Source organism: Hyalella azteca, unplaced genomic scaffold (assembly GCF_000764305.2).
Source record: "Hyalella azteca isolate HAZT.00-mixed unplaced genomic scaffold, Hazt_2.0.2 contig8261, whole genome shotgun sequence".
NCBI lineage: Eukaryota > Metazoa > Arthropoda > Malacostraca > Amphipoda > Hyalellidae > Hyalella > Hyalella azteca.
This window is the reverse complement of record NW_025938359.1, coordinates 53,117-79,030: the sequence shown is the minus strand read 5'-3', so window position 1 is coordinate 79,030 and position 25,914 is coordinate 53,117. Positions and strand designations below refer to the sequence as shown.

Genomic DNA, 25,914 nt, shown 5'->3' with positions numbered 1-25,914 from the left:
TTCCATTGTCAGGATTTTCCGAGCGTATTTTTCCCGACGAGAGAAAGAAAGCGTAGGAAGTATCGACGATGCCATTTAATGCGACGCTGACCTAGCTGCCATTTACTGCGACGGCGAACTCAAGGCTATTTAATGCGACGCTGACCTCGCGGCCATTTAATGCGACGCTGACCTCGCGGCCATTTAATGCGACGCTGACCTCGCGGCCATTTAATGCGACGCTGACCTCAAGGTCATCTACTGCGACGGTGAACTCGAGACAATTTAATGTAACGGTGACCTCGCGGACATTTGATGCGACGATCTGAGCACGTCAAAACCTTACTTCTTTCATTCATTAATCTGCAAAGGACCCAACAACACCAGGTGTTCTGGCGGTCCCCACAATATATGATCACCAAGTCAGGTTCTCAATAATGCCAAGATGATAAATCCTCGCAAATACATGCAGCCATGGTGGGCAGTGTCTGTGCTACGTACGCCGAGCATGAGCCATACGCAGCTGCGTCCGGCTGCATGCCCAGTGCCCGGCCACGGCCAGTGCCCGGCCACGGCCAGTGCCCGGCCACGGCCAGTGCCCGGCCACGGCCAGTGCCCTATCTTTATATTAAGTCTTAATTGTTAATCTAATGAGATTAAAAGGCACCGTCCTTTATACGAGCTTTTTCTGCAAGGCCGGTGACAGAGAAATTAAAATTTCCACGCAAAATAAAATTACCAGATGCCGTACGCCAGGAAACAATGCCCCTATACTTAAATAAACTTGAACCAGTTTTATGATCCTTTATTGCTTCAAAGGAAATCAAAGTCTTTAGTAAATTCAGTGTCTCCCTAATTAATTTCTATTTTTATCGATGACCCAAAAATAGCTTTTGGGAATATACAGATTAATAGTTTCGCATTTGAATAAATCTTAATTTCGGTAACATGGTCAGTTCAGCAACAAATTTTGATTAGAAAATTTATTTATTATCAGATTTCTAAGAAATTTATGTGTAAGAAGTTCGGTGAATGATTGTATGAAAACTGTACGTTGTATTTTTCTCTTAATTATTGTTTTTCAGAAATTATAATGATTTGTGTGTGCATTTGACGGAATGAAAATATGAAATTGAAATTAATTGAATACATTCACGACATCTGAAATTTTACAAAAACTTCACCTGTCGTTTCTCTCGGGAGCTGAAGTTTTTTTCCGTAGGTTTTTGAAACGAAGTGATTGCAATGAGTTCCTTGTTTCTGAAATGTGAGCAAAACAAGCACCACGTCTCTTCTGGAGCTGCAGAACAGTTTACTTCTCATGAACAGTCATAATGTCTCTGCATTGACGAGAACAGTGATAGCATCTCTCCAGTGACATGAACAACGATAATGTTTACATAATGATGATGAACGCTAGAATTATTAAAAACATTAAGGAATGTGTTCACTATGTCAAGGTAGATATTTTTATTATTGGCTATAATTTTACATAATTTTTTCTCAATGTTTTCATCACTTGGAAATTAATTCTCTCATTGAACGATTCCATTGAATAAAAAAGTTTTCTATGATTTATTTAGGGTAATTTATAAGAGCATCAATGTTTCGTTGGAAAAAGATACTAAATAATATCCATGTCATCCGTCAACCGCTTTAAACCATGAAGTTTAAAAACAAGTTGCGATACCAACGCAAGATGACCGAAGGCCTGTTCTTTGCTTTAAGTTTAGTGGGCGGTTGTCTTGCCAGCTACAAAGAGGTAGGAGGAACACAACTCATGAACTCGACCGCGCCACCACAAGTTGATCTTACGAACATCACGTCATCCTTGAACTCGGATGTTGAGTACCTCGGGCAGATCGCTTACAACGTCGTGGCTCCCATCATAATCATCTTCGGCCTGCTGAGTAACATCATCAACCTGCTGGTGCTCAGCCGACCTACCCTGCGTGGACCAACCTTCCGGTGAGAGGGAAACGTTCGCGTCAGAATACCATCTGAACACCCAATCGCTTTTGCGCTAGTAAATCAATCCAGGGTAGCATACAACTTTTGCACCATTGACTGCATGAATGATTTAATTGTATTAGGAGAAAGCAATGCTATAGGATATTTATAATACGATTTTGAATATATGCAGGCATTAAACATTTGACCAATTCCGTATAGTCATATTACAAGAATTAATATATTGTGGCCAAGCATGATAATTCGAGAAAATCATTATAGTTTACTAACATTAGGAAGTGTAAAAAACTCTTAACCCTGCCTGACCAACTCCCACCTGACTCAATGTTTGACACCTCATTTCCGTTGATACCTCAATGATGGTCAAATATATTAAGATTATGTGTCAGAGTTTTGTGCAATAATTTCCTTCAGTTAGTTTTTTACTCTTTTATAGTTTTCTTTCTTTTCACAATTCATTTTTGATGTATTTGTGACATGACGTAGATTTTCCCTTCATCTTCTACATGAGGCATTAACGGCGCATTTCAACATGTTAATGTAGAAATAACCAATATGCATAAAAGTTTACAATTTGGACGTTATCACTGTTTAAATCTCGTAGCTTAACTGTTTAATTCGAACTAATTTCATTTACCACATCGAAATTATTTAATGGAACTTTTTTATTTAAAACCACGCGGGTGTAAATTTAATGAATTGCCATAGCTGGATGAAGCGTTTTGCTGAGACTGTCTTCCCGTATGGCCTTGCATGCGCTGTTTGAAGCAGTTCTAATTCAATGAACTTTAGACTTGAAGTAATTAAACTTTTGGCATTCGTTTTTAAAGTTATGACATCTGAAGGAGAGGAAACTTGCGCATAGAAATATATCAATCTAAATGTTCATTCTGTGCGTCTCCGGGGACATATGAACTGTCCTTGCATTTTATGAACTCGCTTTACTATTGCACGAAACTTTGCTACGTTCGCAATAAGACAATTGTTTTAGCAAACGTTTTGTTTTAGTAAAATTATAAATGTCTTATAGGATTTTGAACTGACGATGGAGCTGGACTCCGAAACGTTTTCTTTTATAAAGAAATGGTAAATTTTCCGGTTATTTCCTTTGCCTTCAAATTTTTACTGAAGATTTATTCTCATCTTTATTTAGAAATTATTTTATTCTTCTTCAGAAAAATTAAAACATTTTTCGATTCCAATTTGTGATTAATAGTTATTATTGATTGCCACATGACTATACAAAAAATTTAAGATGATTGAATATTTCATCACCGGGATTAAAATTTAAGTTATATAGAAAATTAATTGATTCTCCAAAGATCGTTAAATCAATAGCTACACGTTTTTATTTGCGTTGTTCGCAATGAAGTAGCACGTATATCATGAAGTACGCAAGTCCTACATCAAAATTACGTATTTGTCGTCAAAACTTGTTGTGCAACCAAATAATAAAACGCATTTTGCACCAAAATAATAAACTTTTTTTGTGAATTACACACAGAAAACTTGTTTGCTGCATTCCACGACGTTTATTGCCATGCCGACAGATACCTCAAGTGGCTGGCGGTGGCGAACCTGTTGGTGTGCGCCATACTTCTGCCCTTCGCCTTCCACTCCCACGACACTCCAGTGCCATACATGGCTGCCTTCTACCTCGCACATGTAGAGGTAGGTGGTAGACTGGCATCTACATGGCTGCCTTCTACCTCGCGCATGTAGAGGTAGGTGGTAGACCTGTCTCTTATACACATCTAGATGTGTATAAGAGACAGCTTCTACCTTGCGCATGTAGAGGTAGGTGGTAGACTGGCAGTCAGTAGTTGAGCACTGCGGTCAGTATATGTGTGTTATTAACTGTGGATGTTAAGAACTGTCACCTGTCACCAATCCTTTGCAAACAACTCGTAATATTTGTGAATCACATCGAATTGTTATTTTATAATACGAATAAAATATAAAGAACCGCAATGTAGGATTTATTAGTAAGTTTAATTCAGCGAAAACATTTTCCTTCGTTGAAAATGACAACTGAGGTATTGGCTCAGAAGCAGCGGGATGTTTCCCTCACATATTCCCTCTTACTGCACAGCTTTTCATCATATGTTCAGTCTTAAAATGCCTAGCAAATTACGAACCAGGCAATAAGTCCAGCAGCTATCTCAATCAATCGTCAGTTATGGAAAGATCGGGTTCCAAAGGCCGGATCCCTTGTGAATCAAGTCACGAAAAGTTCAAGAATCGGCAACAGGCCATGGGTCTATTTCTTCAGTGCCGACACTTCTATTCTATTCAATTCTATTTGCAACTGCCACAACTCGAGGAGGCTCAAGTTAGGAGATCGCAGTAATTAAACCAGAACTTGCAGGCTGCATAAGAACTTTCGTGCAGTGCCCAGTCTATACATATAAACCCCCACCTCATTCGATCAGAGAAGATCTAAGGAGAGTACCGCGTCAAACTATTCAATGGAAAACATTAATTACGAAGTTAGGTCGCTTTTTGAAGCAAGTGCTTTGTTTTACTTTGTCGCACTCTGCTTAACTATGTCCTGTTTTTAGAGATCATGTTCTTGAAAAATGGCCATTTCCAACGTGATATTCTTCGATCTTATGCTAGAAAAATAAGGACTTAATGACTCCATTATTGAAGAAATATAAGCGCGCTGCGTTCCATGAAGTTGTTCACTGATGAGGCTTCCCATAAAAATTGTTCCAGGATAAAAATCCTAATGAGTTTATACCTTCAGTTTTAGTCCAAGCTAATTATTGCAGACAACAGGTGCACGCTCGGCAGCCCCTCAACCTACCGCTGCTTCTGATATTTTTATCAGTTGGGGCGGAAATTTTTAATTTTTTTATGTTTTTGGTCTTACTTTTACCATGTCCTCGAAAAAAGCGTAATTAAAAACTAATATTTGATTTTTACATTGTTTGGCTATGTTATGAGCAAGTAAACTAATAGTTTTTCATGTATGCGTGAAATAAAAACTTATTTCTGACAATTTTTTAAAGTACATGATAACATTTGAATACTAATTTTATTAATAATAATTGTTTTCATGTAAGCTACTCCAATTAGCCAAAATTACTATCATCTGGTTCGCGAATTATAATGAGATAAGGAGCATAAATAAAACACTGTTAGGATCTAGAATTTTATAATCCATAATTGATTTCAAAAGATGATCAAAGAAGATGCCTCATCGCAGGTCAAGAAATATGCTCTCAGCTCGCTAATGGCAGTCACTTCTGGCATTATGGACATTTTATTCCAAATTTTTTTCGGCGCCTTAACGTATTTTTTACAACAATTATAATTATTCACTCGAAACCAATCCGTTGGCTGAGCAACCGGTAATAAATGTGGCCAAATAACTGCGCTGAATGTCAGAATTCGAGAAGCGAACCTTCGTGAGCGAGAGTTTTCCCGTCTCCCCTATTTACCTGTTGATGTTTTAGGCGATCTTTGAAATAGGCGATTTTTGTATTTCTTCGAATTTTTAGGCGATCTTTATATTTCTTCGTGCGGTGGAATTATCTATATTAGTGTCAAAAGTATTAAAAACATAACACTAAGCACCGATGTTGAACCGAATTATTTTTGAATCACGCGGTTGTTTTTCAACTGATCTTAGGAAACTGTTGGTCACTCTTCATGCGCTTATTGAGTTCGTATTTCGGTCGCAATGAGTCATGGTTGCGTCATGCGCGGGCCGACAAAAATATGAATATAGATGAATTTGCTATAGGAACTATTCCTCTTATAGATAAGAATCTTGGTTTTCTTCCAGTTCAATCTTCCTGTTAGTAGCAAATTCACTTATTAACACAAGAGAATCTTCGTATTCTATTTACAGCTAGCACGTGGAAAAGTAAATAACTGCCTTGTGTATTACATGTGACCTGTGCCGAACATGACCTGCTCAGGTCGACGTTCGAAGCCTCAAATAGCCTGGCGAGATAATAAGGAGGTCCTCACAAGTCGATGGCTGTGCCTGGCGGCCTGGGATAGCCCCCTCATAATTCACAGCTCGCCTGTGACACCAAACTTCCCCTCGTGCGAGCAGAGATCTGACGCCACATTCTGTGTTTAAGAGAATATGAGTTTGCGATTTTATGGCATCTTGAAGTCTGGAAGTGCGTAAAATTTTGCCGCTCATTTTGGTCTTGCTTCGCGTGCAAATTTAACATACCTTAATTATTGTTGACTTACGGCGTAAGCAAATTGTTCTGAAAATTAATGATTTGCTGCATATGCATTTACTCGGATGCAGCTGTTTTCCAGGCTTCAGAAAACTTGTACGTGCATTTCTTCTCCACCATCAAGACTTTTAACGCATTAATTTCGCTTCGCCGTGAACACTGTGACGTACATTCACTCATGCGTTCACTCTTAAAGTGCACAATTTTACTGCACCCAATATGACGTGGCGCTCGTGCCATTCTCGTGACTTCTGCGGGCATGTTGTCTATGCACTTTTATGAGCGTTGAAGATTCACTGCATATTAAATTCTGCCGCCTCTTCAAGAGCTTCCGCACTTGCAAATATTTGAGAATTGAAGACTTGCCTTTTATGCAATGTTTCCTTCATCTTCTGGAATTTATCCCATGCAAGTTATTTGAACGCGCGTGTAATTTTGACTTTCCTCTGCGAAATTTCCGGCATTGACGAATATCTCGAGACTAAAGCTGTTTGGACAGCTTAGCTCCAGCTGTTTAGCTTGCAACGGATCTAATTTTGCCCTTAGGTAATTTTCCTTAACTTTGAAAACTTGGCGCTGATGAAAAATTTGCCTTACCTTGAAGACCAGTCGCACTTGTAAATTGATGAACGCTGAAGAATGCTTCCCCAACAATAATTAAAGTTCGCTTTGCAGATTCGTCAAAATATAGAGAGGTTTATATATATAAACTCATTTCGACATTAAAATTCTCGCTAACTGTGAGGACTTACTTGAAATGTTATATGGATGATGTTGCAAGCTAATTTGCGTGCCTCAGATTTATGTTGTTACAGATTATTCCAGGAATGCCGTACATAAATATTTAAAATCTAAATTGGCTTTATTTTTCCAACTTCATTGTGTGATTTACTTAACTCAATGTCATCACAGTTTTTTGATGCACCACACTATGAGCACCTACGGGATTTACCAGTATTAAACACATATTTACTTTATTTCGTGGCCTAAAAAGTTTAAAGTGCTTAAAATCACTAGCACTGGCTGGCAATATTTATATATTGACAGCCAGTGTATTTATTCAATTATTTTTCATGAAGATTCCCAACGATTATTCAGTCGTACAGCGAATCTAATTGTGCTGATCCTTGGAGATTTAGAGCTGTTGATATTATTGCTCTACTTTGATGGCTTTCTGCTTGTACACTCGCGCTGCTCACATGAAGACCTTACATGCTCCTCAATATTGTGCAGATTTGCGAGGATTTACTGGAACGAATTGACCGACGCGACGATACGACGCCCTTGGGCTTTTTGCTGATTTCTAGTGTTCACTAATGTAGCCGATTTGTGGCTCGGAAGAGCTTCTATAGACATTGATTGAACTCGTGCAGTAAGGCTCCCTTCACTGCGGTACAAAACAAGAAATTCTATTTATGCTTGTTTGTGCTTAGGAAGCACCAAATCATGTAATTTTAATTTCTCTGAAGTCTTTATTTACGAAATAAGTTTAGAAAGCCAATTCAATATTTCCGAAATAGTTTTTAAAGTTCTGTTTGATTCAACGGTAATTAAGTACGTTCATTCCCTGCCCTCCTATAAGGAATTGATCTAAGGAAAGAAAAATGCACTTATTTTTACTCATAATTTATCTCGATTACCAATAATGCTAGAGCGATCAGCTGGCCATAATGGGCCGCCAGTATTATGACCACCGGAACAATCTATCTCGGCACAGAGTGAAATTAATACAGTTTTATTAATTAATTAAATTAATCCAGTTTCCAACCAACAGCTGCTACCGCTTTACAACAAACAGCTTTGTTCCTAGCAATTGGGTGGCTTCTCTGCCATGATGAAGACGATTAGCTGCTACGCTATTTTTCTACATACACAAATTTTTTGATTGTGTCTAATTTTTAAATGCTTGAAGTTAAAGATATCGGGTCGGCAAAATTTTAAGAAACTGAAGTTGCTGGAAGGAGCACGGCAGCTGACGCGAGCAGGTTCTTGTTTAGACCAGGTCAAGCATTCGTTTTTGAGTTATAGATGCTCATTGTACCTAAAATTACAAATGGGAGGGGAAAATCATGGCTATTCAAGATTTGGTTTTGTATTAAATATATTAAAAATAATTACACGTATGTTTCGGAAACAATTTATTCCACTTCATTTTATACATTTTGATAATTTATTTCATTACAAAAAATTCTCTTCGATCACGAAACTGTTTTTGAAAGACTACTAAAATTCAAGTGAGGGAGCTTCAAGCTGATTTAATTAATTGCATACAATCAAGGTCATGTGGAATTTCCATTGAAGTAAACGTTTATGAAAGTAAATTCCAAATTACATTGTGTTTCACAGAAATTTAAGAGCCCACCTTGGAAATGTATTTAACAAAAGGTTTCCGTAGAAAATCCGTCCATCAATGCATATGGCATGAAAATTCATAAACTCGGCTGCTGGCGTGATCGATTTCTTAATAATAATAGCGGTTTCAGCGTTTATTAGGCCGTAGGCCTGTCGCCGATTCTTAACATCGCAGAACATTCACAGCATTTTGAGGTCTCGAACTCGCAACGCACTGCTACAATTCTGCTGTGCTTAACCGCCCGGCCGCCTTGCCGATTCTGACCAGAAACTGGCGCACAGAGCTGGGATCGAACCCGCGACTCTCAAGTGCGTCAATCTTGGTACTCTGAACTTTAACCACTGGGCCACCCTGCCCATAGGGCATCTTGTTTTTTTTTTCACAGAACTTCAACATCAAAGTTTTGAGATATGAGAAGTCCGAGATATGAGCAGCCAGAGACGGCCAACAGTATTCATCCAAAACTGTTGAAAATAAATGAAAAGTGATAAATCTGAAGAAATATTATGAAGAATTCCGATCCCAAATTTTAAATTACTTTAATATTTCTAATCCTGCCGGGCGATATTTTCCCCTTCGTGTTTTTCCTCGCGGAAAGCCATATTGCAATCCGGTTGATTAAATTAAAGTTCATGAAATAGAAACAGCTCTTAAAATATGGAGTTAATTTCTTCACTGAATGATAAAGTTTTACTCTGTTTTTTACTTATATTTTGTTGAATTTTGACCTTTTTTTCTGCAGTTCTCAATAGCTGCCTGACCCTGGATAGTGAAGCTGCGATGACAGCTACGGCGAATCTGGGATAAAAGATTCACAGCTATACCTTCTCCCTAAATTTTCTTACTAAGGCAACTTATAAATGAGTCGTAAAAATTAACTTCTTCCAATATGAAGGCCGCCGAAAGGCATCGCCCCAGTATAATTGCTGTGGACTATAAATACCACCTCAGTAATCTGCTTGGCTAAGAACCATAATAAGTTGACAAAATTGACATATTTCGGGTGGTTATGTTCACATGACCTCACGTGTTGTGCGCGGCTATGAATTTTAACTGCGACTTGAGAAATGCATAATATTCTGCACAACAAAAGAAATGTTATCTGTGTCGCAAAATAATATGTGATGATGAATTGTTAAAATACTTGTCCACAGAGAATTAAATGTATAGACATAGTTCAGATGACGGTAATCATTAAAAGGCAAATGGGCAATGGAAACATTGCGAACGCCATAGTAGACCGTAGCTACATATCTCTTCCTCGAATGTTTGACCTGCATGCACATTATTATGCGAAAAAAATGTAATGCAAAAAAAGAATATTCATTAAATGAGTTTTAACTAACCATCTCAACATTTTTTTCAGTAAACAACTCTGAACTAAACAGCAGCATACTTTCTTATTCATTCTATATATCTATGATATGCAACTTGTTTAGCATTTCGCATGAAATATACTGTTGCGTTCTCTATAGAGGCAATTGATTCATAAAAATGAGAGAATTCTCCGAAAGTATGGGGCGAGTCTGTAGCGAGTAAGTCGCACAAGCAAAGAGACTGTAACTCGGACAACTAACCTCCCGCCGGTCGAAGATGGATGGCAGGGAACGGCCCTCTCTTTTATTTTCGTATCTTAGACTGAAGGCAATTAAAGGAATTAAATTTAAGTTTTTAGCTAATTTTACTCCTATTTTTTCTAATAATTTATTCATGAAAATAATTCAAAATCAAATGATACAATGACTCAAAATTGCAAAAATGAATATACATGTTGGTTATGTTGTATTGATGAAAATGATATCAATTAAATTATATTTCACATATTTTGTAAACTTTAAGCGTTTTCATCTGCCAACAGATCCCAATTGGCAACGCTCTGATGGCTGCAAGCGTGTACATCGTTGTGGGCCTCAGCATCGACCGCTTCGTTGCGGTTTGCTATCCTCGCAAATACCGCAACCTCTACAGACACCACGTGGCCACCGTCAGGATAGCCATGTCCTTTGTGGTGGCGTTCATTATCTACATCCCGATGATGGTGTTCCACCAGCGAGTGGAGGAGGCTGAGGGAAGTAGGGATCTCTACTTGGCCAAAGACAGGCATGACGTTCGCAACTCTCCACTCTTTATTGCCTACGCGTGTCTCTTGGAACTTTGCGCCAGGTAAAAGATGACTATAATCTCAATATCATTATTAAATGCACTAGTTTATCATTCATTCTAATTAATAAATTTTATTGAAAGTCGTTCGTCAAAATTCTCTATAACTGAAAGAGGAAACCGCTTATGAGTAATGGCAACTATATGATAATGGGTTCATTGGAAAAGTTTCATATAGGCAAGAGGTAAACTTTACGCCATAATTTTAGACATGATGTGTACTTTTTCTTACTTATACTTCTACTTTACGTACTTCTACTTTACGCCACGAATTAAAGGAGTAAAATGCTAATACCTGCTTCGTTGTGGTAAATGACGTCGTATGGCTTAGTATGAGGTACTCTGAGCTGTCAGACTTGGCTATTGGTTCGGCACTGCCTCGTTACGAAGCTATCGGCTGCAGTTAATGGAATCAATCACGACTTTGCCGTGCTGCGCTAATGAAATCTTTAGCGACTCTGACCTTCAGGGACTGATGAAACTTATCGAACGCTCCTGCAGCAATAGCTTTTACGAAGACATTGTTTAGCTGAAAATTTCATATGATGTTAAATATAATGCAATTTTTTTAAATCTTAGCACTTGTATTCATGGCTAAAAAATCAATCTTTAAAATTAAAGTATCATATTTTCTTTATAAATAAATGTCTCTGCTGACGAATGTCTATGTGGATAAATTTGTCATTCATGTTCACAGGTTGGCTCCCGCGTTGATGCTGGCTTACCTAAATTCTCGCATCATCATCGAGTTCAAGATGATAAGTGCGCGACGCAAACTCCTGTCGCAGGGCATCGGCTGCTCCGAGGTGTCGGGGTATCCCTCGCCATCTGCCAACGACCACAGCCTCGCCGCCCCCCAAAACGACGACAACGGGAGCCCCCAATACCAAACGACATCATGTGCACTTCAACTAAAATCCATGGAAGAGCGAAGTGGATTCTTTCTATATCATAACGAGGATCTAGGACGAGAAGGAAATGGAGTTGACAAGCGATGTTTCCTTAATAACCAGCTGGTCGATGAACATTTGCGGGATCACATTAGTGATAAGGTAGAAGTTTGTGATGACAATATTAATCCACCAGGGCTTCTCGAAACAGACCTTGATGCTGTACAGTGCTTGCCGCCAACTCCAATGCATTCAAAAATTGCTGCAAAACCCATGCAACTCGTGAATATCGAATCAAGATTTGAAAAAGAACACCGAAAATCTATGGCACTCAAATCGTATACAATGTCTTCACCTTTAGAGTCCGAAACATCGTTGTTCAAGGGAATCAGTGCAGTTGTTGCTGGTGGAACGCAATCTCCTTGTGACACTGCAAGAGACAGTGCTTCCCATAACCTGCATCTTGATATCAGTGCCCCGGCAACATCTCCCTCAGCTCCCAATTCTTTAGAAGTCGGGCAGCAGCGCGAGGGCAGCGCTTTGCTGCTCGAGGCGGTGATTGATGGCACAGCAGGAAGCAAGTGTGGCCATGAGGCGCAGAAGAAGACCGCCTCCGGCGTCGATAACGGAGAAGCCATTGCCATGATCTCCTCAGGTTAGGTTTCGTTTATTGAGTCAGTGCACTTGAATAACTTTTATTTTGAACTTTGAAAGCAGGCTGTCTATCAACAGATGAATGGTTGACCATTAATTTTGTGGTTTATACATTGGAATTATGTCGTATAATTATCAGAGCACGCATGCGGTTACTGAATGCACAAGGTTTGATTTTAGTTAATGAGCTCCAAGTTGAAATGAGCTACAAATTGAGTGGCTGACAATCTAAACTGGTTGAGTTTTCTTGTATATGCATGTAAGTACACTGAATAACTATCTAGAATTGAAGAGTTTTATCAAGAATTTCAACCATACCTTCTATCGCCAAATTTTTCTCTATTGTTACTCCTTCTCAATTTACTCTCGTTATCTCACCTCGGCGCATTGGTTACAGGTCGCTGTCTACAAATGTCGTCTTCAGCGATACGTAAAGGTGAGCGTCGTCACGACAGGGAACGTCGTCTCGTGCTACTGCTCGTCTCCATCATAGTCACCTTCTTCGTGACAAATATCCCAGCAGCCATCCTCTCGCTCATCACCTACAAGGACTCATACAGACAAAACTTGGGCTTCCAAATTTTCCGAGCCGTGGCCAATAACCTAGAGTTCCTAAATTACGGCCTTAGCTTCTTACTTTACTTTCTGTTCAGCAAGGACATACGGGGCGTTTTTGTAACTCTCTTAAAAACGGCCATTAAATCTATTGGAAAGACGCTTTATAAAGGGCGTAGTAGTAGCGGACGAACGTCTGCTAATTTGTGATAAATGATCAATCCACTTCCAAGACGTACACTAATGAGTTGCACTAATTGTGCAATATGTAAGCTAATGAGTAGATTTACAGAGGAATAACTTAACAGTGTCTCAGTAATTAGTTGTTCAATTGAATGGTATGATAAATAAGTATATATATTTTGTGTTACAAATTGAAGTATTGTAGTATCAAATATATGATCAATGGAACGTTCTTGCATATTGGAATAATCGAGCTTAATTGGTAAATTGTGAACATGGCTTCCATGTTTGTATACGCCATTATTATAAAATTAATTAGCTATTTTTAAAATTGATTATTGAATTATTTTTCTCTGTTTTAGAATCTTAGCCCTGCTATCGAAAGCCATGAATAAACATATTTTGAAACTGCATTTCGTCCTTTTGTAGCCTGACATTAAAATTAAATAGAGGTGGATTGAATGCGTGCATGGTTACAATTCTCATGTCATATAGGGATATTACTCAGATTTTAATTTTTACTTTTTACGAAGATAATCCCACAGAATAAGAATGTCTGCCTTGATAAATTCTTGGAAATTCAAGGCAGAGAAATTCAAGACATTCTTAGAAGAGAAGTCTTGGAAATTCAAACAAAGGCTGCACGAAGGAACACAATGATTAATATTTCGATTTCAATGATGCGAGTAAAATTACGAATTTGAGCTGCACGAATTCAGAGCGCAATTGGATAATGAAAGAAAATTGTTAGTATTCATTACCATTTATTGAGAGCTTAGGATTGTTCTATAAGCGATAATATATGACTTTAAATGGAATCTTGAGGCCTTCCCGAGATGGTTGTCAATATAAGGCGCTCTCCCGAGCTGCTGTGATGTCATGCAGCTCCTCTACGAAGCATTCGCACTTCTCTGAAAAGTTTTGTTCACGGAATTAAGTTTATTATGTAAAAATTTCGAAGTATTTTAACTTTAACTCTAGCTACTGATAGTGATATATGATAGCATTGATAGGTAATGTTAATTTTGGTGTTACTGCAGCAATGAGTGATTTTCTCACGCAGATTTAGAGCTGCAGATTGTACAATTTTCCGTGCTTTAGTCAAGGGGCAAGGACAATCCTGTCAGAGAGCAAATGAACGTTATTTTGGAAAGGTTGGTAAATGGAACATGCATGAGTTTAGCTAAAAGCTACGTTTTTTAAGTTATATCAGGTATTTTAGGCTATTAAGCGAAAAAATTGGTCGCTGACTTCTAATGGTTCGCTTGGCCAGGTTGCCAAATCTTTGGCATCGAAATAGGGAAATTGAATTGAAATAAGGAAAGGGAATGATCGTCATTGCATTTCAAGGCAGGGAAATTCAAATGGGAGGCTTTGCATGACCAAGTGCACTTAGAAATCAACGAACTCCAGACTATAGATTCGAGAATCAACGGAATGCATGTGTCCCAATAAACGAAATTTATAGTTTTGTCCCTGATTATGTTATTATGTTTAATTTATAAAGTTCTATTGCTAATTTCCATCATCACAGAGCTATGTTATTTTGTAAGCTTGAAATTTGATTAAAATTTGAAAAATGCATGAAAATTTTCGAGGTAACTGTTATTATAAGGAATTTAAAAGCAAATAAAACTGCAAGCAAATTTACCATATCGATATTGAAATTTAAACGTTTCGGAGTCCAGCTCCATCACCAATCTACAAAATGAATACAATCATTATATAATTAAAAATTCCAAGTCAGACATTGAAACCTAAAAAGACATAAAAACAAAACAACCTTAAATCGAAAACCAGTACTCGCGGAACACAGAGTCATAGGAGGCACGAAACGATTAAAACTTAAAAAACACTAAAACATAAAAGCCAAGAGATTCACTATTTCCTAGGCATGGCATGCTAAATTACTTGTGCGCGTGCGATTTAGCAGACTGGTAATATAAGACTTCTTTTCATCCGTGGGATTTAATAGAAACGCTAAAAATACAGTATTTAATCAATTTTGATGGGCACAACCGCGAAGTATGCGTCACGTAATTTTATACTCCGCGCATAATATTTATATCTGGTTACATGGGTGTAATGGGAGAGCATAGTTAGCTCAAATCGATTAATTAGCTACGATGAAAAAAATTATACTACTTAAATTTAAGTTTCCGAAGATTTACAACATTCTGTTTATATTTTGGCGAATAATGAAAAATTGAAAAGGAAGGAACCGTAACCAATCAAGTTGTAAATCGTGGTATGAATCATCAAGCATTTCAAACACGATCATATATATACAAATCCTAATCCTAATTTTCACTTACTAATATACATCTTTATGATTTACGGGAAAGTTATTTAACCTGTGATGTCTATGTTAATGCAGACACTCTTCTTAACCCGAAGCGTCCACATAAGACGACACCAAATCGATGCGACCATTGACGTCGTCAATTCGATGTGCATATCACACTCCAAATCATTGAGCTCGACACGTGGCTTATATAGAAGCCGTTATTCATGCAGGCTACTCGACTTGCTTACAGGCTGCGACTAGAACTTCAGGGTCAACAAATTTCCCTCAAAATTAACAGTCAGTAACATCACAATAATAAATCAAGGAGTGAATATTGAAGCACAGGTCGACATAATATCGCATTAGTACACAAAAACAGTTATGAACCTTAGATATCACCATTCACTGCGTTACAAAAAACACGCGAGCTAGCACTAGGTGGCGGACCAGCATGAAGCCAATGTGTAGGGGAGTCGTCAGCAACTCATCGTCGCGTTTTTCTTATCTTACAAACTTCCAAGTACGTAAATCAAATGTTGACGACTAACCCTCGACATCCATGAATTATCAAGCTATTAACATTTCGTGCTCTTCGGTACTATTGAAACGTCATTGCCGTCTTTTGGATACCCCACTTTGAATTTGACAAGCTCACTTAAACAACAATCTTGCCCAGTGCAACAGACTAGAGTAAGCTATGGAAAAATATATGTTCAGACTTGAAATGCAGAGCGCCATTTCGAACTCGATGGAATTCTAATAACTATTTTGTCAGTTTGGAAAATGTCCGGTTTAAGGACCTGTTATTAGATCTCCTGTTGACAAGTCACGAAAAGTACAGAATCGGCGACAGGCCATATCAAGCCTATTCTTCAACGCCGACCTATTCTTCAGGCCTATTCTTCAACGCCGACATCACTATGCTATGCTATCATTCTCATAAACTCATTCTTTTCCCCTTAATGTCAGGTTTGTAATGTAAGCCATCAAGACCTCATCTTATTCATGTAGTGCGACGAAAACCGCACTAATAGGCCTTTCAATTTCTAGATCTCAATAAGAAAAATACCGAGCAACATTATTATTAAAGGAATAATATACGTTTAAAAATTACTTTTTAAAGACAACACTTCCAAAGAATCCAGTGTCTCCAATCTTACAGATGTACAATGAATTTCTCATTTAATTTTCGAATAATAAAAAAATTAATTTTTCAATTTTTTTAATATATAATTTTTTAATATATATGTATATTTTTTTCAAAATTATTTATTCTATTAATTGATTCATGCATTGCCTCTGACTTCACACAAGTGTGCAGAATTTCAGATCAATTAGAAAGGTAAAAAGTGTGTCAAATATCAGTTATAAGATTTGTAGCTGTCAAAATTATTCTTTCAATTTTATTAATATTGAAAAATGTTTTTTTTTCAATTTTGAAAATCATTTATTTTGAAATTTGATTCATGCATTGCCTCCAACTTTACACAAGTGTGCAAAATTTCAGATCGATAGGATAAGTAGAAGAGTATTAAAATTTCGATTACCAGATTTGTAGCAGACAGACAGCCAGACAAACAAACAGAAAAGAAGTGAAGTTAAAGAGAAGTGTTGTAGAAAAAAAACTTACTATTATAAAATGACATTTAGTAATTAGCAATGTCGTTAGTTCAATTTCTGCCTAGAGAAAAAATAGACGACGAGTGAATGGCTAATACTGCTAATTTCAATAATACCATCAGTGCACGAGCTGCAGTTTACCATGCGGTGCTCTGAAATCATACCTGAATGTACTGCCCGGTGACTAATATTTCTTATCCTTTTCCGTTCTCGCGGATTAATACACGGCGACATCTTGCTCAATTCGCTGTTTTCTGACTTTTCTCGATAAATTCTTATGACAGACTTTGCGGTCGATTTCCGGTTCGAGCTGCGGTCGACGACGGTCGTAAGTAAGTTCCTAAGCCTACATCTTTAATTTCAATTTTGAAACTCGTGATAACTGTGTTCTTGAACTCTAAGAATTAATCAATAGCGCGACATTTTATTATTATTTTCTATTTTTCTATATTATTCTATTCTATTATTTTATTCTATTCTATTCTATTTGCAACTGCCACAACTCGAGGAGGCTCAAGTTAGGAGATCGCAGTAATTAAACCAGAACTTGCAGGCTACATAAGAACTTTCGTGCAGTGCCCAGTCCATATATATAAACCCCTACCTCATTCGATCAGAGAAGATCTAAGGAGAGTATACCGCGCAAACTATTCAATGGAAAACATTGATAACGAAGTTGGGCTTCTTTTTGAAGCAAGTGCTTTGTTTTGCTTTGTGGTACATTGCTTAACTATAGGTCCTGTTTTAGAGATCATGTTCTTGAAAAATGGCCATTTCCAACGTAATTTTCTTCGTTCTTATGCTGGAAAAATAAGCACTTAATGACTCCATTGTGAAGATATATAAGCGCGCTGCGTTCCATGAAGTTGTTTACTGATGAGGCTTCCCATAAAATTGTTCCAGGATAAAAATCCTAATGAGTTTATACCTTCAGTTTTAGTCCAAGCTAATTATTGCAGACAACAGGTGAGCGCTCGGCAGCCCCTCAACCTCTTGATGCTTCTGATATTTTTATCAGTTGGGGCGGAAATTTGTTAATTTTTTATGTTTTTGGTCTTACCTTTACCATGTCCTCGAGAAAAGCGTAATTAAAAACTAATGTTTGATTTTTACATTGTTTGGCTATGTTATGAGCAAGCAAACTATAGTTTTTCATGTATGCATGAAATAAAAACTTATTTCTGACAATTTTTTTAAAGTACATGATAACATCTTAATTATAATTTTATTAATAATAATTGTTTTCATGCAAGCTACTCCAATTAGCCAAAATTACTATCATCTGGTTCGCGAATTATAATGAGATAAGGAGCATAAATAAAACACTGTTAGGATCTAGAATTTTATAATCCATAATTGATATCAAAAGATGATCAAAGAAGATGCCTCATCGCAGGGCAAAAAAAATGCTCACAGCTCGCTAATGGCATTCGCTTCTGGCATTTAGGACATTTTATTCCAATTTTTTTTGGCGCCTTAACGCATTTTTTTACAACAATTATAATTATTCACTCGAAACCAATCCGTTGCCAGAGCAACCGGTAATAAATGTGGCCAAAAACTGCGCTGAATGTCAGAAATCGAGAAGCGAACCTTCCTGAGCGAGAGTTTTCCCGGCTCCCCTATCTACCTGTTGATGTTTTAGGCGATCTTTGAAATAGGCGATCTTTGAAATAGGCGATCTTTGAAATAGGCGATTTTTGTATTTCTTCGAATTTTTAGGCGATCTTTATATTTCTTCGTGCGGTGGAATTATCTATATTAGTGTCAAAAGTATTGAAAACATAACACTAAGCACCGATGTTGAACCGCATTATTTTGCAGCACGCGGTTGTTTTTCAACTGCTCTTAGGAAACTGTTGCTCACCCTTCATGCGCTTATTGAGTTCGTATTTCGGTCGCACTGAGTCATGGTTGCGTCATGCGCGGGCCGACAAAAATATGAATATAGATGAATGTGCTATATGAACTAATCCACTTATAGATAAGAATCCAGGTTATCTTTGAGTTCAATCTTCCTTTTAGTAGCAAACTCACTTATGAACGAAAGCGAATCTTCGTATTCTATTTACAGCTAGCACGTGGAAAAGTAAATAACTAACTTCAGTATTACATGTGACCTGAGCCGAACCTGACCTGCTCAGGTCGACGTTCGAAGCCTCAAATAGCCTGGCGAGATAATGAGGCGGTCCTCACAAGTCGATGGCTGCGCCTGGCGGCCTGGGATAGCCCCCTCATAATTCACAGCTCGCCTGTGACACCAAACTTCCCTCTCGTGCGAGCAGAGATCTGACGCCACATTCTGTGTTTAGGAGAATATGAGTAGGATTTTATGGCATCTTGAAGTCTGGAAGTGCGTAAAATTTTGCCGCTCATTTTGGTCTTGCTTCGCGTTCAAATTTAACATACCTTAATTATTGTTGACATACGCGTGAGCCATTGTTTTGAAAATTAATGATTTGCTGCGTATGCATATACTCCTCGTAAGCAGCCGATTTACTGGCTTCAAAATAACTTGTACATGCATTTCTTCTCCACCATGCAGCAAGACTCATTACGCATTAATTTTGCTTCGCCGTGAACACTGGCGTACATTCACTTATGCGTACACTCTTAAAGTGCACAATTTTACTGCACCCAATATGACGTGGCGCTCGTGCCATTCTCGTGACTTCTGCGGGCATGTTGTCTATGCACTTTTATGAGCGTTGAAGATTCACTGCATATTAAATTCTGCCGCCTCTTCAAGAGCTTCCGCACTTGCAAATATTTGAGAATTGAAGACTTGCCTTTTATGCAATGTTTCCTTCATCTTCTGGAATTTATCCCATGCAAGTTATTTGAACGCGCGTGTAATTTTGACTTTCCTCTGCGAAATTTCCGGCATTGACGAATATCTCGAGACTAAAGCTGTTTGGACAGCTTAGCTCCAGCTGTTTAGCTTGCAACGGATCTAATTTTGCCCTTAGGTAATTTTCCTTAACTTTGAAAACTTGGCGCTGATGAAAAATTTGCCTTACCTTGAAGACCAGTCGCACTTGTAAATTGATGAACGCTGAAGAATGCTTCCCCAACAATAATTAAAGTTCGCTTTGCAGATTCGTCAAAATATAGAGAGGTTTATATTTATAAACTTATTTCGACATAAAAATTCTCGCTAACTGTGAGGACTTACTTGAAATGTTATATGGATGATGTTGCAAGCTAATTTGCGTGCCTCAGATTTATGTTGTTACAGATTATTCCAGGAATGCCGTACATAAATATTTAAAATCTAAATTGGCTTTATTTTTCCAACTTCATTGTGTGATTTACTTAACTCAATGTCATCACAGTTTTTTGATGCACCACACTATGAGCACCTACGGGATTTACCAGTATTAAACACATATTTACTTTATTTCGTGGCCTAAAAAGTTTAAAGTGCTTAAAATCACTAGCACTGGCTGGCAATATTTATATATTGACAGCCAGTGTATTTATTCAATTATTTTTCATGAAGATTCCCAACGATTATTCAGTCGTACAGCGAATCTAATTGTGCTGATCCGTGGAGATTTAGAGCTGTTGATATTATTGCTGTACTTTGATGGCTTTCTGCTTGTACTCTCGCGCTGCTCACATGAAGACCTTATGCTCCTTATTATTGTGCAGACATGCGAGGATTTACTGGAACGAATTGACCGACGCGACGATACGACACCCTTGGGCTTTGCTTATTTCTAGTGTTCACTAATGTAGCCGATTTGTGGCTCGGAAGAGCTTCTATAGACATTGATTGAACACATGCATTAAGGCTCCCTTCACTGCGGTACAAAACAAGAAATTCTATTGATGCTTGTTTGTCCTATAGGAAGCACCAATTCATGTTATTTTAATTTCTCTGAAATCATTATTTACGAAATAAGTTTAGAAAGCCAATTCAATATTTCCGAAATAATTTATAAAGTTCTGTTTAAATCAGTACGTTCTTTCTCTGCCCTCCTATAATGAATTGATCTAAGGAAAGAAAAATGCACTTATTTACCTCATTTTTCTTAGTTTCGCTTCGTTTCCGTCTGTCTGTCGTCAAAAATTCAAACCTTAATTTAGTGCACTTCTGAAGATCCTAGAAACTTGAAATTTGGCATGCGTGCTTATGCTGCCTAAGAATTCATGATTTGATCATCATAAGTAACAATTTAAATTTTTTTTAATAACAAAATAAAAAAAAAACTAAAAATTCACGGTTGGGAATCGAGTTTTTTTGTCGAACATGCAGAGTTGCCAACCCTGGAAAATGATTTGAATTGCTGAAATTGCTAAACTAAAAGGTAGAAGATAAATAAACATAAAAACATTTTTAAACCCACGTGTTTCCGGTGGTTACAAAACTAAAAACAATGAAATAAAACAAATAGAACAACGTTTAAAAACCACGTTTTCTTAACGGACAGAAAAAGAAAAACATTAACTCTTACATAACATTACATAACATTTTACATAACTTTTATGTTATGTAAGAGTTAATGTTTTTCTTTTTCTGTCCGTTAAGAAAACGTGGTTTTTAAAAGTTTTTTTATTTGTTTTATTTCATTGTTTTTAGTTTGTAACCACCAGAAAAACGTGGTTTTCAAAAATGTTTTTTATATATATTTATTTTGCACATAATTTATCTCGATCACCAATAATGTCAGAGCGATCAGCTGGCCATAATGGGCCGTCAGTATTATGACCACCGGAACAATCTATCTCGACACAGAGTGAAATTAATCCAGTTATATTAATTAATTACATTAATCCAGTTTCCAACACCAGCTGTTACCGCTTTACAACAAACAGCTTTGTTCCTAGCAATTGACAAGCTGCTCTGCCATGATGAATATGATTAGCTGCTATGCTATTTTTCTACATGCCCAAATTTTTTGATTGTGTCTAATTTTTAAATGCTTGAAGAGATATCGGCTCCGCATAATTTAAAGAAACTGAAGTTGCTGGAAGGAGCACAACAGCTGACGCGAGCAGGTTCTTGTTTAGACTAGGTCAAGCATTCATTTTTGAGTTATAGATTGTACCTAAAATTGCTCATTGTACCTAAAATTACGATTGGGAAGGGATTATCATGGCTGTTCAAGAATTGACTTTGAATAAAATAAATTAAAAATAATTACAAGTATGTGTCGGAAACAATTTATTCCACTTCATTTTATACATTTTGATAATTTATTTCATTACAAAAAATTCTCCTTCGCTCACGCAACTGTTTTTGAAAGACTACTAAAATTAAAGTGATGGAATTTCAAGCTGATTTAATTGCATACAATCAAGGTCATGTGGAATTTCCATTGAAGTAAACGTTTATGAAAGTAAACTTCAAATTAACACGTTGACTCCAAAGTGGTACAGATGCGTACCACGAAATGTATTTCTCCAGGACGTAGTGGTATATAATTCAGGTTGCCTAAAATCGGCCAAATCCGAGAACAGAAAAGGCCAAAAAAGGCCGATAACTCAATATATACTAGTTTATTTGTAGGTACCGCTATAAAAATTTCATTTATTTTCTTTTTGCAGTATTTAAAATTTAATTAGGAAGTACCCCAATCATAAATTTTAGCCAGCCAACGCAATTGAGAAAAACTAAATCACGGAATTTGTCCGGAAAAAATGACCGTCTGGCAACCCTGTTTGAAAACAGTACAAAAAATGAAATAATAGTACAAGATGAAGCAATCGGAGTCGACGTGTTAAATTGTATTTCACAGAAATTTAAGAGCCCATGCATGTTGGAAATGTATTTAACAAAAGATTTCCGTAGAAAATCCGTTCATCAATGCAGATTGCATGAAAATTCAGAAACTCGGCTGCTGGCGCGATCGATTTCTTGCTTTTTTCACAGAACTTCAATATCAAAGTTTTGAGATAAAAGACCGAGATTTGAGCAGCCAGAGACGGCCAACAGTATTCATCCAAAACTGATGAAAATAAATGAAAAGTGATACATCTGAAAAAATATTATGAAGAATTCCGATCCCAAATTTTAACTGACTTTAATATTTCTAATCCTGCCGCGCGATATTTTCCCCTTCGTGTTTTTCCTCGCGGAAAGCCATATTGCAATCCGGTTGATTAAATTAAGTTCATGAAATAGAAACAGCTCGTAAAATATGGAGTTAATTTCTTCACGGAATGATAAAGTTTTACTCTGTTTTGTATTATATTTTGTTGAATTATGACCGTTTTTTCTGCAGTTCTCAGTCGCCGCCTGACCCTGGATAGTGAAGCTGTGATAATAGCTACGGCGAGTCAGAGAGAAAAGATTCACCGCTATACCTTCTCCCTAAATTTTCTTACCAAGGCAACTTATAAAATGAGTCGTAAAAATTAACTTCTTCCAATATCAAGGCCGCCGAAAGGCATCGCCCCAGTATAATTGCTGTGGACTATAAATACTGGACGGCTGACCTCGCGGCCATTTAATGCGACGCTGACCTCGCGGCCATTTAATGCGACGGCTGACCTCGCGGCCATTTAATGTGACGCTGACCTCGCGGCCATTTAATGCGAGGGCGACCTCGCGGCCATTTATTGCGACGCTGACCTCAAGGTCATCCACTGCGACGGTGAACTCGAGACAATTTAATGTAACGGTGACTTCGCGGACATTTGATGCGATGATCTGAGCACGTCAAAACCTTACCTCTTTCATCCGTAAATCTGCAAAGGACCCAACAACACCAGGTGTTCTGGCGGTCCCCACAATATATGGTCACCAAGTCAGGTTCTCAATAATGCCAAGACGATAAATCCTCGCAAATACATGCAGCCATGGTGGGCAGTGTCTGTGCTACGTACGCCGAGGTTGAGCCATACACAGCTGCGTCAGGCTGCATGCCCAGCGCTCGGCCACGGCCAGTGCCCGGCCACGGCCAGCGCCCGGCCACGGCCAGCGCCCTCCAGCCAAGTTAATTTGAAAGCTGCCACATGCCGGCGTCGCTGACAGCTCGTTGCTTTGCTAATGGCGGTGCTGCCGGGTAATCCTCACTAAAATATGATATGTATTGTAAGTCAAAATAATGCATTCATTCTTTGTTCCAGGCTAATTTTGATAATCAATAAATGAGGTCGTGTAGGTGGTCACTGGCTGTGGATATTTCAGGAAATTAATCCCGGAAAATTATGCACTGAATGTGAGATTGTAATGTTTTTTCCTAAAAATGCTTTTTAAAATAATATTGTTGAATGGAAGCGGTTCTTGTTTTAAATGGAAAAGGATATAAACAATACGCTTGCTTATTATACCTACATTATTCAATCCCAATATTCCTGTTATTTATAAATGTCTTCTCGTTCATTAAAAGTTTCTTGCTATCTGTCAACTCCAGTAGGAGCTGATATATCTTTATATTAAGTCTTAATTGTTAATCTAATGAGATTAAAAGGCACCGTCCTTTATACGAGCTTTTTCTGCAAGGCCGGTGACAGAGAAATTAAAGTTTCCATGCAAAATAAAATTACCAGATGCCGCGCGCCAGGAAACAATGCCCCTATACTTAAATAAACTTGAACCAGTTTTATGATCCTTTATTGCTTCCAAGTAATTCAAAGTCTTTAGTAAATTCAGTTTCTCCCTAATTAATTTCTATTTTTATCGATGACCCTAAAATAGCTTTTGGAATATACAGACTAATAGTTTCACATTTGAATAAATCTTAATTTCGATAACATGTTCAGTTCAGCAACAAATTTTGATTAGAAAATTTCTCTTAAAAACGGCCATTAAATCTATTGGAAAGACGCTTTCTAAAGGGCGTAGCAGCAGCGGACGAACGTCTGCTAATTTGTGATAAATGATCAATCCACTTCCAAGACGTACACTAATGAGTTGCACTAATTGTGCAATATGTAAGCTAATGAGTAGATTTACAGACGAATAACTTAACAGTGTCTCAGTAATTAGTTGTTCAATTGAATGGTGTGATAAATAAGTATATATATTTTGTGTCACAAATTGAAGTATTGTAGTATCAAATATTTGATCAATGGAACATTCTTGCCTATTAGAATAATCGAGCTTAATTGGTAAATTGAGAACATAGCTTCCATATTTATATAGTACAAGAATCGGCGACAGGCCTATCCAGGCCTATTTATTTAATGCCGAAGATACTATACTATACTATACTATACTATACTATACTATACGTCATTAATTAATAAAACTCATTATTATAAAATTTATTTGTTATTTTTTAAACTGATTAATGAATTATTTTTCTCTGTTTAAGAATCTTAGCCCTGCTATCGAAAGCCATAAATAAACATTATATTTTGAAACTGCATTTCGTCCTTTTGTCGCCTGACATTAGAATTATATAGAGGTGGATCGAGTGCGTGCATGGTTACAATCCTCATGTCATATAGGGATATTACCCAGATTTCAATATTGAATTTTTTATGAAGATAATCCCACAGCATAAGCATGTCACATAAGTCTTGGAACTTCAAACAATTAATGGCTGCCTCCCATACTGCTACTCTCTTTTATGGGCAATAATATGACTTTGAATTGAATCTTGAGGCCTTCCTGGGAGTGCTGTCAATATTTGGCGTCCTCCCGAGCTGCTGTGATGTGATGTCAGTTCCTCTACGAAGCATTCGCACTTATCTGAAAAGTTTTGTTTACGGAATTTAGTTTATTATGTAAAAAATCAGAAGTATTCTAACTCGAACTCTATAGCTACTGAGAGTTATGAAGGATAATTTTGGTGCTGTTGCAGCAATGAGTTATTTTCTCAAACAGATTTTAGAGCTGCAAATTGGACAATATTCCGAGCTTTAGTCAAGGGGCAAGGACAATCCTGTCAGAGAGCAAATGAACGTTATTTTGGAAAAGTTTGGTGAATGGAACATGCATGAGTTAAGCTACAAGCTACGTTTTTAAGTTTTATCAGGTATTTTAGGCTATTAAGCGAAAAAATTTGTCGCTGACTTCTAATGGTTCGCTGACTGCCAGGTTGCCAAATCTTCGGCATCGAAATAAGGAAATTAAATTGAAATAAGGAAAGGGAAGGATCG

The 25,914-nt window shown here is 37.5% G+C and overlaps 1 protein-coding gene across 2 annotated transcripts; it reads left to right on the top strand.

Moving 5' to 3' along the window:
- Positions 1–1,126: 1,126 nt before the first annotated feature.
- On the top strand, positions 1,127–24,945 carry LOC108666248. Of its 2 annotated transcripts, XM_018153084.2 has the most exons (6): positions 1,127–1,947; positions 3,501–3,621; positions 10,367–10,671; positions 11,366–12,213; positions 12,610–12,913; positions 24,620–24,945. In XM_018153084.2, exons 1-6 carry the CDS (start codon positions 1,643–1,645, stop codon positions 24,681–24,683), a joined length of 1,947 nt encoding a protein of 648 aa, XP_018008573.1. In that variant the 5' UTR covers positions 1,127–1,642; the 3' UTR covers positions 24,684–24,945. The 2 variants fall into 2 exon arrangements, with proteins under 2 accessions (XP_018008573.1, XP_047737496.1); XM_047881540.1 differs by lacking the exon at positions 24,620–24,945 and having other exon boundaries at positions 12,610–13,363.
- The last annotated feature ends 969 nt before the right edge of the window (positions 24,946–25,914 follow it).

What these genes read in the sequence shown, in the direction of transcription:
- LOC108666248 (XM_018153084.2), top strand. Translation starts at nt 1,643, where the DNA reads ATGAAGTTTAAAAACAAGTTGCGATACCAACGCAAGATGACCGAAGGC. An exon ending in CTGCGTGGACCAACCTTCCG is followed by an intron (nt 1,948 to 3,500) that starts GTGAGAGGGAAA and finishes CCATGCCGACAG; the next exon opens with ATACCTCAAGTGGCTGGCGG. An exon ending in CTCTTAAAAACGGCCATTAA is followed by an intron (nt 12,914 to 24,619) that starts ATCTATTGGAAA and finishes AACGGCCATTAA; the next exon opens with ATCTATTGGAAAGACGCTTT.